A 12,586-nucleotide genomic window follows, 5' to 3' on the forward strand; every position below is an offset into this window, starting at 1 on the left:
TTCTCGTGTTGTGTTTCTCAGCTCCATCACATCAGTTATGTTCCTCTCTAAACTGGCTATTTTTGAGTTGATTTTTGTGTGTGGTATAAGGGTCCAATTTTATTCTTTTGGATTTGGAAATTGTTTTTCCAGCCTCATTCATGGAAGAAACAATTGTTTCCCCATTTCTTTTGGTGCCCGGATGGAAAATTAGTTGACTGTGTATCTTTGGACTTATTTCTGGGCTCTCTGTTGTGTTCCATTGGTCTATGTTTCTGTTCTTATGCAAGTACTATATTGTTTTGGTTAGTGTGGCTTTATAGTATACTTTTAAATCAGAAAGTGTGTACCTCCAACTTTCTTTTCCTTCTCAGTTTTGCTGTCGCTATCCAGGGTTTATTGTGATTCCAGACTAATTTTATGATTTTTTTCTTCTATTTCTGTGAAGGATGCCATTGAAATTTTGATAAGGATTGTATTGAACATGTACTTCTTTGGGTAGTATGGACATTTTAACTGTTAATTCTTTCAATCCATCAACACAGTATATCTTTCCATTTATTTTTGTTTTGGATTTCTGTCACCATTGTTTTATAGCTTTCAGTGTACAGATCTTTATCTTCTTAATTAAACTTATTCCTGAGCATATTATTTTTTGATGCTATTATAATTGGGATTGTTTTCTAGATTTCTTTTTCAGTTAAATTATTATTTGTGTTTAAAAATGCTACTAATCTCTGTATATTGATTTTGAATCCTGCAACTTTACTGAATTATTAGTTCTAAGTTTTTTAATGAGTTTTTGACTTTTTTTACATGTAAGGTAATGTCTGCAAATAAAGATAATTTTACTTCTTCCTTTCAAATTTGAATTCCTTTTATTTATTTTTTTCTTATATGATCGCTCTTGCTAGTACTTCCAGTACTATGTTGAATAGAAGCATTGAGAGTAGGCATCCCTGCCTTGTACTGTATCTTAGTGGAAGAGCTTTCCATTGTTCCCCATTGATTATGATGTTGGCTGTGGATTTTTCATAAATGGCCTTTGTTATGTTAGTTGAGAAGTTTTCCTTATATGCCTGTGTGTTAAGAGATTTTTATCAAGAAAGGATGTTGAACTTATTGTCAAATGCTTTTTCTGTACCAATTGAGATGATTTGTGTTTTTTATCTTTCCTTCTGTTAATGTGATACATCACAGTGGTTGATCTGCATGTATTAAACCAGACTTTCTTGCCAGGAATAAATCCACTTGGCCATGATGTATAGTCCTTTTTGATGTGTTCTTGAATTCAGTTTGCTTATATTTTGTTGAGGATTTTTGCATCAATATTCATCAGAGATACTGGCCTATAGTTTTCTTGTAGTGTCTTTATGTGGCCTAAGTATCAAAGTGATAGTAGCCTCACAAAATATGTTTGGAACTATTCCCTCTAGCTGTATTTTTTTGGAATGGTTTATGAAGTATTGGTAGTGATTCTTCTTTGAATGTTTGGTAGAATTCAGTTGTGATGCTATCTGGTTCTGGGCTTTTCCTTGTTGGAAGATTTTTCATTACTACTTCAATCTCATTATGTGTTATTGGTCAGTTTAAGCTTTCTATTTCTTCCTGATTCAAACTTAGCAGGTTATATTTTTCTAGGAGTTTGTCCATTTCCTATATGTTATCCAATTTGTTGGTATTAATATATAATTGTTCTTAATAGTCCCTTATGATTTCTTTAATTTCTGAGGCATCTGTTGTAATTTCTGCAGTTTCATTTTTATTTTATTTGTTTCTTCTTTTTTTTTTCTTAGTCTAGCTAAATATTTGTTTGTTTTTTCAAAGAACCAAGTCTTGGTTTTATTGATCATTTCCTATATGTTTTTGGTTGTTGTTCTCTATTTGACTTCTCTTCTGATCTTTATTATTTCCTTTCTTCTGCTAACTTTGCATTTAGTTTGTTCTTTTGCTAGCTCCTGTAGGTATAATGTTAGGCTGTCTATTTAGCATCTTCTTTTTTAATGTAGACCCTTATTGCTTAAAATTTCCTTTTGAGTTCGAGACCAGCCTGACCTACACGGGGAAACTACATCTCTACCAAAAACACAAAATTAGCCAGGCGTGGTGGCACATGCCTGTAATCCTAGCTACTCAGGAGGCTGAAGCAGGAGAATCGCTTGAACCCGGGAGGCATCCGTAGCAGTGAGCTGAGATCGTGCCATTGCACTCCGGCCTAGGCAACAAGAGTGAAAGTCTGTCTCAAAAACAAACAAACAAACAAAATTCCTCTTAGAACCACTGTTGCTGCATCTCATAGGTTTTGGTCTGTTGTCTTTCCATTGTTTCTTGTCTCAAGATTTCTTTTTTTTTTTTTTTTTTTTGAGGCGGAGTCTCGCTCTGTCGCCCGGACTGGAGTGCAGTGGCCAGATCTCAGCTCACTGCAAGCTCCGCCTCCCGGGTTTACGCCATTCTCCTGCCTCAGCCTCCCGAGTAGCTGGGACTACAGGCGCCTGCCACCTCGCCCGGCTAGTTTTTTTTTTTTGTATTTTTAGTAGAGACGGGGTTTCACCATGTTAGCCAGGATGGTCTTGATCTCCTGACCTCGTGATCCGCCCGTCTCGGCCTCCCAAAGTGCTGGGATTACAGGCTTGAGCCACCGCGCCCGGCCTTCAAGATTTCTTTAATTTCCCTTTTGGTTTCTTTGATCCATTGATTGTTTGGGAGCATGTTGTTTAGTTTACAAGTACTTGTGATTTTTTTCAAGATTTTTCCTGTTACTGATTTCTAATTTCATATTGAAATCATTGTGGTCAGAAATGATACTACATATGATTTCAATCATCTTGAATTTAGATTAATTAAAATAGTTAAATCTAGTTTTGTGGTTTAATGTATGATCTGTCCTGTAGAATGTTTCATATGCACTAGAGAAGCATATACATTCTGCTGCTATTCAATGCAAAGTTCTGTATTTGTCTGTTAGGTCCATTTGACTCAAAGTACAATTGAAGTCCAGTATTTCTTTGTTAACTTTTGGTCTGGTTAATCTATCATTTTTGAAAGTGGGATATTGAAGGCTCCTACTATTATTGTGTTGCTGTCTATCACTCTCTTCATGTCCTTTAATAATGTTTTATATATTTTGATTCTTCAGTGTTGGGTGCTTATATATTTACAATTCTTATGTGCTCTTGATGAATTGACCCCTTTATCATTAAATCATGACCTTCTTTGCCTCTTGTAACAGTTTTTGACTTGAAGTCTATTTTAACTGATGTAAGAATAGCCCCCCTGCTCTCTTTTGGTTACTATTTACATAGAATATTTTCTTCTACCCCTTAACTTTCAGCCTGTGTCCTTATAACTAAGATAGATCTCTGGTAGGCAGCGTATATTTGGATCTTTTTTTTTCCCTATCAATTTAGATAATGTATGTCGTGATTGGAGAATTTAATTCATTTGCCTTCAGGGTTATTATTGATAGATAAGGGCTTACTCCTGCAGTTTTAATTGTTTTCTGATTGCTTGGTTGATCAGTTGTTCCTTTCTTCCTCTTGTTGTGTATGTTTGTGATTTGTTGTTTTTCTGTAGTGCTAAGCTTTGATTCCTTTCTCTTTCTCATTTGTATCTCCTGTAGCTTGTTGCTTTGCAGTTACCACAAGGCTTACATAAAATATCTTATAGTTATAATAGACTATTTTAAGCTGATAACAACTGGACTTTAGTCACATACAAATACTCTAGATTTTTGCCCTCCCCCCACAATTTATGTTTGTTGACATAATTTACATCTTTTTATATTCAGTATTCCTTAACAACTCATTGTAGCTACATTTTTGACCATTTTGACTTTTCACTTTCATACTGGAGATTTGAAAGACTTACAGATCACCATTACAGTGGTGGCAGATTCTGAATTTGACTCTGCATTTACATCTACCAGTGTGTTTTATGCTTTCAATATGTTTTCATGATACTAATTATCATTCTTTTGTATCTGGTAGAAGAACAGCTTTAATCATTTCTTATAAGGCAGGTCTAGTGGTGAATTTCCTCAGTTTTTATTTATCTGGCAGAGACTTTATTTCTCCTCATTTCTGATGAACAGCTTTGCTTTGTACAGTATTGTATTGTATTGTTTACTGGCAATATTGTATTCTTTCAGGGCTTTGACTGTATCATCTTGTGCTCTCCTGGCCTGCAGGGTTTCTGCTGAGAAATCCACTGATAGTCTAATGGAGAGTCCCCTATAAATTACTTGACACTTTTCTTTTGCTACTTTTAAAATTCTCTCTTTGTCCTTGACTTTTGACATTTTTATTATAATGTGCCTCAGTGAGGACCTTTTTGGGTTTGAACATGTTTGGTGATTTTGAGATTCATGGAACTGGGTGTCCATATCTCTCCCAAGACTTGGGAAGTTTTCAGCAATTATTTTGTTAAATAAGCTTTCTATGCATTTTCCTCATTCTTCTCCTTCTGGAACCTCCATAATATGAATACTTGTTTGCTTAATGGTGTCCCATAAGTCCTGTAGGCTTTCTTCACTCTTTTTTGTTCTTTTTTCTTTTTTTTTCCTCTGACTAGGCTATTTCAGAAACCTAACTTCATTTCACGGATTCTTTCTTCTGCTTGTTTTGGTTTACTATTGAAGCTCTCTATTTTTGATTTCATTCATTTAATTCTTTAGCTCCAAGATTTCTATTTGGTACTTTTTGAATGACTTTCTTACGCAGATAATGAATTGTCTTCCTGATTTCATTGAACTGTCTATCTGTATTCTTTTGTATCTCAGTGAGTTTCCTTAGGATTATTACTTTGAACTCCTTTTCAGGAAATATGCAAATTTCTGTTTTTTTTGGAATCCATTACTGGAGAATTATTGTGTTCATTTGGTGCTGTTGTGTTTTCTGTTTTTTTTTTTTTTCTTTTTTTCATGTTTCTTGTGTCCCTGTATTGATATCTGCACAACTAGTGGAATAATCCCCTGTTTCAAATTTGTAGAGAGGCACTTTCCTTTAGTCACTCTGGTCAAAATGTAGTTAGTTGTTTATTCATTGTTTTGCTCTTTTTTGTGTGGAGGATGAGCATTAGCCATCTCTAGTTGACCATCTTGCTTCCTCCTGACCTAGTTTTGTTTTTGTTTTTGTTTTTGTTTTTGAGATGGAGTCTCTCACTGGAGTGCAGTGGTACGATCTTGGCTTACTGCAAGCTCTGACTCCTGGGTTCATGCCTTTCTCCTGCCACAGCTGCCCCAGTAGCTGGGACTAACAGGCACCTGCCACCATGCCCAGCTAATTTTTTGTATTTTCAGTAGAGATGGGGTTTCACTGTGCTAGCCAGGATGGTCTCTATCTCCTGACCTCGTGATCTGCCTGCCTCAGCCTCCCAAAATGTTGGGATTACAGGCGTGAGCCACCGCGCCCGGCCAACCTAGTTTTTTTAAATGCCATGTCTCAGAGCACTGGAAACAGCTATTGTTTATTTCTATTTTTTTTTTTTTTTGGCTTACTAGTGATATAGTAGTTTTAGAAATTGTTACTTCTTACAATTTTTTTAGGCAAATCATGAGAGTAGACTTATATTCTGACTTGTTAATCACCAATTATGTTTTTTTCCTGGAGGAAGTGAGTTTTCCAAATGCTTGGTTTAAAAGTGAGCTTTAATATTACAGCTCATAAGTTTGGGGACTTTTGAATATGTCAGTTGGATATTTTCTACTTCTTAAAATAGTTTTTAGATAATGATATTGTGAAAATTTTTTGATATCTCTAAGTTTTAAAATAATTAATAAACTTTCAGAGTCCTCTAATGTTACTGGGAGTAACTAAATAATTTTATGGTATTTTTAAATAGGTTACAGAAGTATGCATATTCCGTAAGAGATTCAAAACTGAGAGGTAGGTTTAGAGATAATTTTTGAATAGCATTTTCACATATAGATGAGAGGTGCCAATTATTGATAAAATACTAATAGTAACAGCTGATATATTTTTATTACAGATATCTTAAAAGATGGTGCCGCTTATCATCATGCTGGTATGGAGCTGTCAGATAGAAAAGTAGTTGAGGGAGCTTTTACTGTTGGAGATTTACCAGTTCTTTGTAAGTAAAACATATTTCTTGTGGATGCTATAAAATATTTTGGAAAATTATTTTTAAGAGGAAAAAAAGGAAAAGCTCAAGTATTCTGCTTCTTTCTTCTTTTCTTGTGAGAATCTAGAATTAAGTGGTTACCTATGCATGTAGATGCTACAGTAAATTCTTTGGCAATGTTTAGTTGTTTGTCATATTATTGGACGTAGTGTAATTTGAAAAACAAGAATTTAATAGGTTTTTGGATTTAAAGTGTGTTACTATTTTAGATTGTAATGTTCTTTTTTCTTTCTTTTCTAAATTTCTTTTTTTTTTTTGAGGCGGAGTCTCGCTCTGTTGCCCGGACTGGAGTGCAGTGGCCGATCTCAGCTCACTGCAAGCTCCGCCTCCCGGGTTTACGCCATTCTCCTGCCTCAGCCTCCCGAGTAGCTGGGACTACAGGCGCCCGCCATCTCGCCCGGCTAGTTTTTGTATTTTTAGTAGAGACGGGGTTTCACCGTGTTAGCCAGGATGGTCTCGATCTCCTGACCTCGTGATCCGCCCGTCTCGGCCTCCCAAAGTGCTGGGATTACAGGCTTGAGCCACCGCGCCCGGCCCCTAAATTTCTTATATATGAGATTTTATTACATTTATAGGAATGTCTTTTATTAAAAAGTCTTTATGAAGCAATAAAGTTAAATGGCTCAAAATTACTATGTCTTAATCTGATGCAGTTACTACCAGTACTTTAGCTATGGGAGTAAATTTGCCTGCTCACCTAGTAGTTATAAAATCTACAATGCATTATGCTGGAGGACTGTTTGAAGAGTACAGTGAAACAGATATTCTACAGATGATTGGTAGAGCTGGTAGACCTCAAGTAAGTGACAATAACTTTGCTTTTTATACTTAAAAATATGATAAAAACAAAAAAATGGTATATTTTTTGATTAACATGTCATAATTATATCAGGCTTAAAAGTAGTATAGCAGAGAAAATTTACCTTTCATGGAGGAATAAAAGTAAAACAAGCCTCACCAACTGGGACATACTTCCTTCATTCTGTCTAAGCTCGCACTGGCTGATGAAGGGATGGGTTTCTGAATGGGTATACTCTTAAAGGTCTTTTTGGTTTTGTTTTGTTTTTTTATTCTGAATGGGGGTACTCAGGATTTTGGATGGAACAGGTTTTCCTTGTTTAGGGCTGTCACATTACAGAACATGTAACATCCCTAGGTCCTAGCACTACATGCTAATAGTGTTCCCAGGCATTATGACAAAAGTCAGCCCAAATACATTTCAAAACATACCCTACTCTGACAAGTACATGAATAAGTCATTTTTATAGCTATTATGGGAGCATCAGGAAGAGTATATTTTCAAAACATTTGTAAATATTATGTTATACAATTCTATAATTTCATGGAGTAAATCAGATTATATGTAAACTATACCAAATCTTACAACTTTTATGCAGTTACCAGAGTTTGTTTTGATTTTAACATTGCCAAAATTATGTTACATTGAAACCAAAGTGATATTTACAGCTATACTCTTGGAAGGTTTTTAAATTAATTTTTAGGTTAACAAAGTGAGAGCATTTTAAAGGTCTTTTCAAAGTGTTATTTCAGACAAGGAGACTGTTTAATATAAAATGAAAGTCTTGAGTTTTTGCAGAGGACTGGTACCAAGATGTGCTCTTCTTCACTAAATTTCTGTTTGTGTTTTTCCCCAGTTTGACACTACAGCTACTGCAGTTATCATGACTCGATTAAGCACAAAAGACAAGTACATTCAGATGTTAGCTTGTAGAGACACCGTAGAAAGCAGGTAATACAAAAAATGTTCCAAAAAGATAGTAATGCTGATATAGCTTATTTTATTTCCTTTTAAAATATCAAAAGGAAATTTGGTTTGGAGATTTTTTTAAGGCCATTTTCTGTAAAGTTTTCAACAATTTAACTAGATAGTTTGTGTCATTTTAGGGAATTTAATCATTTTTTTAAAATGTAGTCATTTTATTCAGTGGTATTTCTTGACAAGCATGTGTTCTTGTTTATAACAAACCCCAATTTGTAATAAAGCCTTAGTAATTATGATTATAATTTATATATGAAATTATATAAATTTATAATTACTAATTTGTAATAAAGGAGAAATATTTTCACATCTTAATTTAATAATAGAGGAAATCTGGGACTTATTAGTAAGGTATTTAATGTATTCTCTTTTGGAGAAAGTAGGATATAATTTATGCTTCAACTTTTGTTAAAGCAGTAATCCGTGTTCTATAACCATAAAGTAGAGAGATATATCTGAAGCCTTTTTAGAAGTTGAACTGACTTCTTAAGGTTTTCTTTTATGTTTTTGGAAATTAAGTTATAGTTCATGAATTAGTAAAGTAGCAATTGGTATATTACATATTATTAAAGTTAAAAAGTAAGAGTTATGGCATTGAACTGCATATTCGTAATGCAAAGTTTTTTTTTTTTCATTAGTTTGCACAGACATCTTATTGAGCATTTAAATGCAGAGGTAGTACTGCATACCATCACGGATGTGAATATTGCTTTGGAATGGATACGATCAACTTTGCTTTATATCAGAGCCTTGAAAAATCCATCTCATTATGGTTTGTTACTTTGACTTGGAAAAGTAGTAATTTTTTCAAGCCAGCTAGGCCTGTATTTATACTAATAAGTTACAGGATAGATAGATTACAGAAACTAATAGATAATAAAACAAAAGATAGCAACAGTCCCAAATACCTTTAGAGACAAGAGTAGACAAACTGAGAAATTTTAGTCTGTTTTACTTCTAGTGTTTCAACAAGATTTGAAATCAGCACCATTAAAAATAGACCTAGTGGAAAAAAGTTCAGCTCCAGTAAAAATAACAGAAATGTCTAAATCATTGAAAATAAGTTAAAGTTACAGAACATTTTGAATTTTGTCTGTCCTTACTGTTCAACTACTCCCTTTTTTGAGTTTATGACTGTTTATTTTTCAATTTATAAGAAATGAAAGTATATAGTACTACTGTTGCTGCCACAATTTTCATCTTGCTTCTATAGCTAACCCACATCTTGTTATGTGGCTTCCAGAGGGTTTTTTTAATGTGGTATAGGTTATAAAATAACCTATACTTGGGGTTGTTGAATACCAAATTAAAGCCTGACTCGTTGAAGTATCATTCTAATGCACAGAGGTTCAAAACTTTCAGATCTCAAAGAGTAATTAATATAAGTCTACATTAAAGGAATATATAAATATTCATATCACTTAAAAATGTCTATTTCAACTAGGTAATACATTTACTTAGTTCAAAAATCATAAAGTGAAGGAATATATACAACTAAAATTCTTCCATGTATATCCCCACCCACACAGTTGTTCCATCCCATCTCTCCCCTTTCTGTCCCCTAGTTCTGTAATCATTGGTATATCTTTTTTGAATAATGTTTTTTGCATATAAAAGTAAATAAGAAAATGTAATTTTATTTTCCCACCATTTAAACACAAATGGTGGCATAATGTATTAGTTTTCCATTCCTTTTAACAAATTACCCTAAACCAAATAATCTAGAAACAACCAGAATTTATTATCTCACACAGCTTATGTGGGTTAGGAATCTGGGACTGTCTTAGCTAGGTAGCTCTGGGTCAGAGGCTCTTCTTAGATTGTAAGATATGTCAGCTAGGGCTGCAGTCATCTGAAGGCTTTCCTGGGTCTTGAAGATTCACTTCTAAGTAGTCTCACTCACAGAGCTATAAGTTAGAGGCCTCAGTTTCTCACAGTTGTTGGCAGGCCTCACTCTTTTCCCAGGTGGATCTTTCCTCATAGCATGGCAGCTGATTTTTCTCAGGATGAGTGATTGAGAGAGAAAGAGAGACAGAGACAGACTAAATCAGAAGCAGCAGTACTTTTTTATAACTTTGTCTCTGAAGTCACACATCATAACTTCTGCTTTATTGGGTTTTTTAGAAGCAAGTCACTGAGTCCTGGTCACACGAAGGTGAGAGGGATTATGTTCATCTCTCAGAGGGCAGAATATCAAAGAATTTGTGGGCATATTTTTTTTTTTTGAGACAGCCTCTCTTGATTGCCCAGATTGGAATGCAGTGGCACAATCTTGGCTCACTGCAACCTCCACCTCACAGGTTCAAGCAATTCTCCCTCTTACCCTTCTGAGTAGCTGGGACTACAGGCATGCACCACCATGCCTGGCTAATTTTTTGCATTTTTAGCAGAGACGACGCTTCACCGTGTTGACCAGGCTGGTCTTGAACTCCTGATCTCAAGTGATCCACCTGCCTTGGCCTCCCAACGTGCTGAGATTACCGGCATGAGCCACTGTGCCTGGCCTTGTGGTCATATTTTTTTTAAACTTCCATTATTGTAGTCTTCTGGACATTCCTTTTTTTCTTAGTATGTCTTGGAAACTTTTTTGAGACAGGCTGTCGCTCTGTTGCTCAGGCTGAAATCCAGTGGTGTGATCACAGTTTACTGCAGCTTCAACCTTCTGGGCTCAAGTGGTCTTCTCACCTCAACCTCCTGAGTAGCTGGTACTGCAGGCATATGTCAGTACATCTGGCTAACTTTTGAAAAAAAAAAAAAATGTAGAGGCAGAGCCTCCCTATGCTGCCCAGGCTGGTCTCGAACTTGTGGGCTCAAGCGATTCTCCCACTTCACCCTCCCAAAGAGCTGGGATTTTGGCTGTGAGCCACCATGCCTGGCTGGAAGCTTTTTTTAATAGCTAAATAATATTCCATTTACTTATGTATCACCTATTTAAACGATCCCCAATTGGTGGACATTTATACTTTTTCTAATTGTTTGCTATTACAAACAATGTAGCCAAAAAATCCCTTCATTTTTTACATGCATGAATTTATCTGTATGATAAATCTCTAGAAATGAAATTGCCAGCAAACTATCGCAAGAACAGAAAACCAAACACGGCATGTTCTCACTCATAGGTGGGAATTGAACAATGAGATCACTTGGACACAGGAAGGGGAACATCACACACCGGGGCCTATTATGGGGAGGGGACAAGGGGGAGGGATAGCATTAGGAGATATACCTAATGTAAATGACGAGTTAATGGGTACAGCACACCAACATGGCACATGTATACATATGTAACAAACCTGCACGTTGTGCACATGTACCCTAGAACTTAAAGTATAATAATAAAAAAAAAAAGAAATTCCTGTGTCAAAGATATATGCATTTATAAATTTGATACCTGTGGCTAAATTGCTATGTTAGGAGCTCATATACCTTTCAACAGTGTTCAAAAGTGCCGTATTTTGTTTCTCCAGCCTTTCCTTTGGGTGTATACTTGTGTATTTTTATCAATATTATATATGCATATTGATATCTTTTCATGTTTTAATTTTCATTTCTGCCTTTTCGTGGTTATTTTATTTTCTGTAGTTACTTTTTTGTATTGAGATATCACTTATAGTAAACTTCACAAATATGAGGTGTACAGGTCAATGAAGTTTTATATATATATGTTTATACACACATAATACACACATGTAACCACAGCCCAGATTAAGATATAGAACATTTTCTAGATGTTCCCTCATGCTCCTTTTCTGTCAGTATTTGCCCCCAGAAGTCAATGCTATTCTGACTTACATACCACAGGCTAGCTTTATCTATTCTTGAAAATATTCCATTTATATGAATATAAATCTTTTGATGAAAGGAAATTATTAATTTTAAATAATGTTGCTGTGAACATTGTTATATATATCTTTTTATACACATGTATATGTATATCTGTGGGTATGTGCCTAGGAGTGAAATTATTGTGTTAAACGGTATGTGTAGTTACAACTTCAGTGAATAGCACAAAATGGTTGTATTACCAAATATGTTTTCCTAGGAACATTCATGTTATAATGAAAGTTCATTAGAATATATTAATCACTTGATGATATTTGCTATGTGTAAAACATTTGGAAATTTATTCCATACCATTCTTGTTAAAATATGATATTCCTGTTCATTGTTTCTATGGATATTTAAGTCTTGTTTGAATTCAATAAGCTGAGATTTTTTTTTTTTTCTTATATAAGACTCAATTAGACTACTCTTCACTAGTTAACTGGGGTATCAACTGAGCCTGTAAAGATGAATTAAATTCTATTTTACTTTTTGGAAATTTTTATGACATGCAGGTTTTGCATCTGGATTGAACAAAGATGGAATTGAAGCAAAATTACAAGGTTAGGTGCATTTCATTCCAAAAATTAGATTCTATATATTTTAGTGAAAAAGTTCAGTTATTATGAAAGTAAGAATATGCTTTTGTAAATCATTTTTTAAAAAGGAAACTTATCTGTAGAAAAATAATGTGAACTATTTCTTTTTCACACAAAAAGCTTGGCATATACACTTTTTTGCTGAATTAATCAATTTATTCTATCAGAATATCTTTCTTTGTATAATATGTTACCTTGGTTTATTTGGCTTTTATTTCTAACATCCCTGGTCTTTGAAAATATGCTTACAGATACACACTCTGTATTT

At 34.6% G+C, this 12,586-nt stretch overlaps 1 protein-coding gene across 1 annotated transcript in view; it reads left to right on the forward strand.

Moving 5' to 3' along the window:
• Positions 1-12,586, forward strand: part of HFM1 (helicase for meiosis 1) — a 147,268-nt gene that overhangs the window by 39,714 nt on the left and 94,968 nt on the right. The window contains exons 14-19 of the mRNA XM_033197369.1: positions 5,818-5,861; positions 5,965-6,066; positions 6,771-6,916; positions 7,773-7,867; positions 8,536-8,669; positions 12,235-12,282. Coding sequence (XP_033053260.1) covers positions 5,818-5,861; positions 5,965-6,066; positions 6,771-6,916; positions 7,773-7,867; positions 8,536-8,669; positions 12,235-12,282 — 569 coding nt within the window. The remainder of the gene's footprint in view (positions 1-5,817; positions 5,862-5,964; positions 6,067-6,770; positions 6,917-7,772; positions 7,868-8,535; positions 8,670-12,234; positions 12,283-12,586) is intronic.

This window comes from Trachypithecus francoisi, unplaced genomic scaffold, assembly GCF_009764315.1.
Source record: "Trachypithecus francoisi isolate TF-2019V2 unplaced genomic scaffold, Tfra_2.0 Lachesis_group5, whole genome shotgun sequence".
Classification (NCBI taxonomy): Eukaryota; Metazoa; Chordata; class Mammalia; order Primates; family Cercopithecidae; genus Trachypithecus; species Trachypithecus francoisi.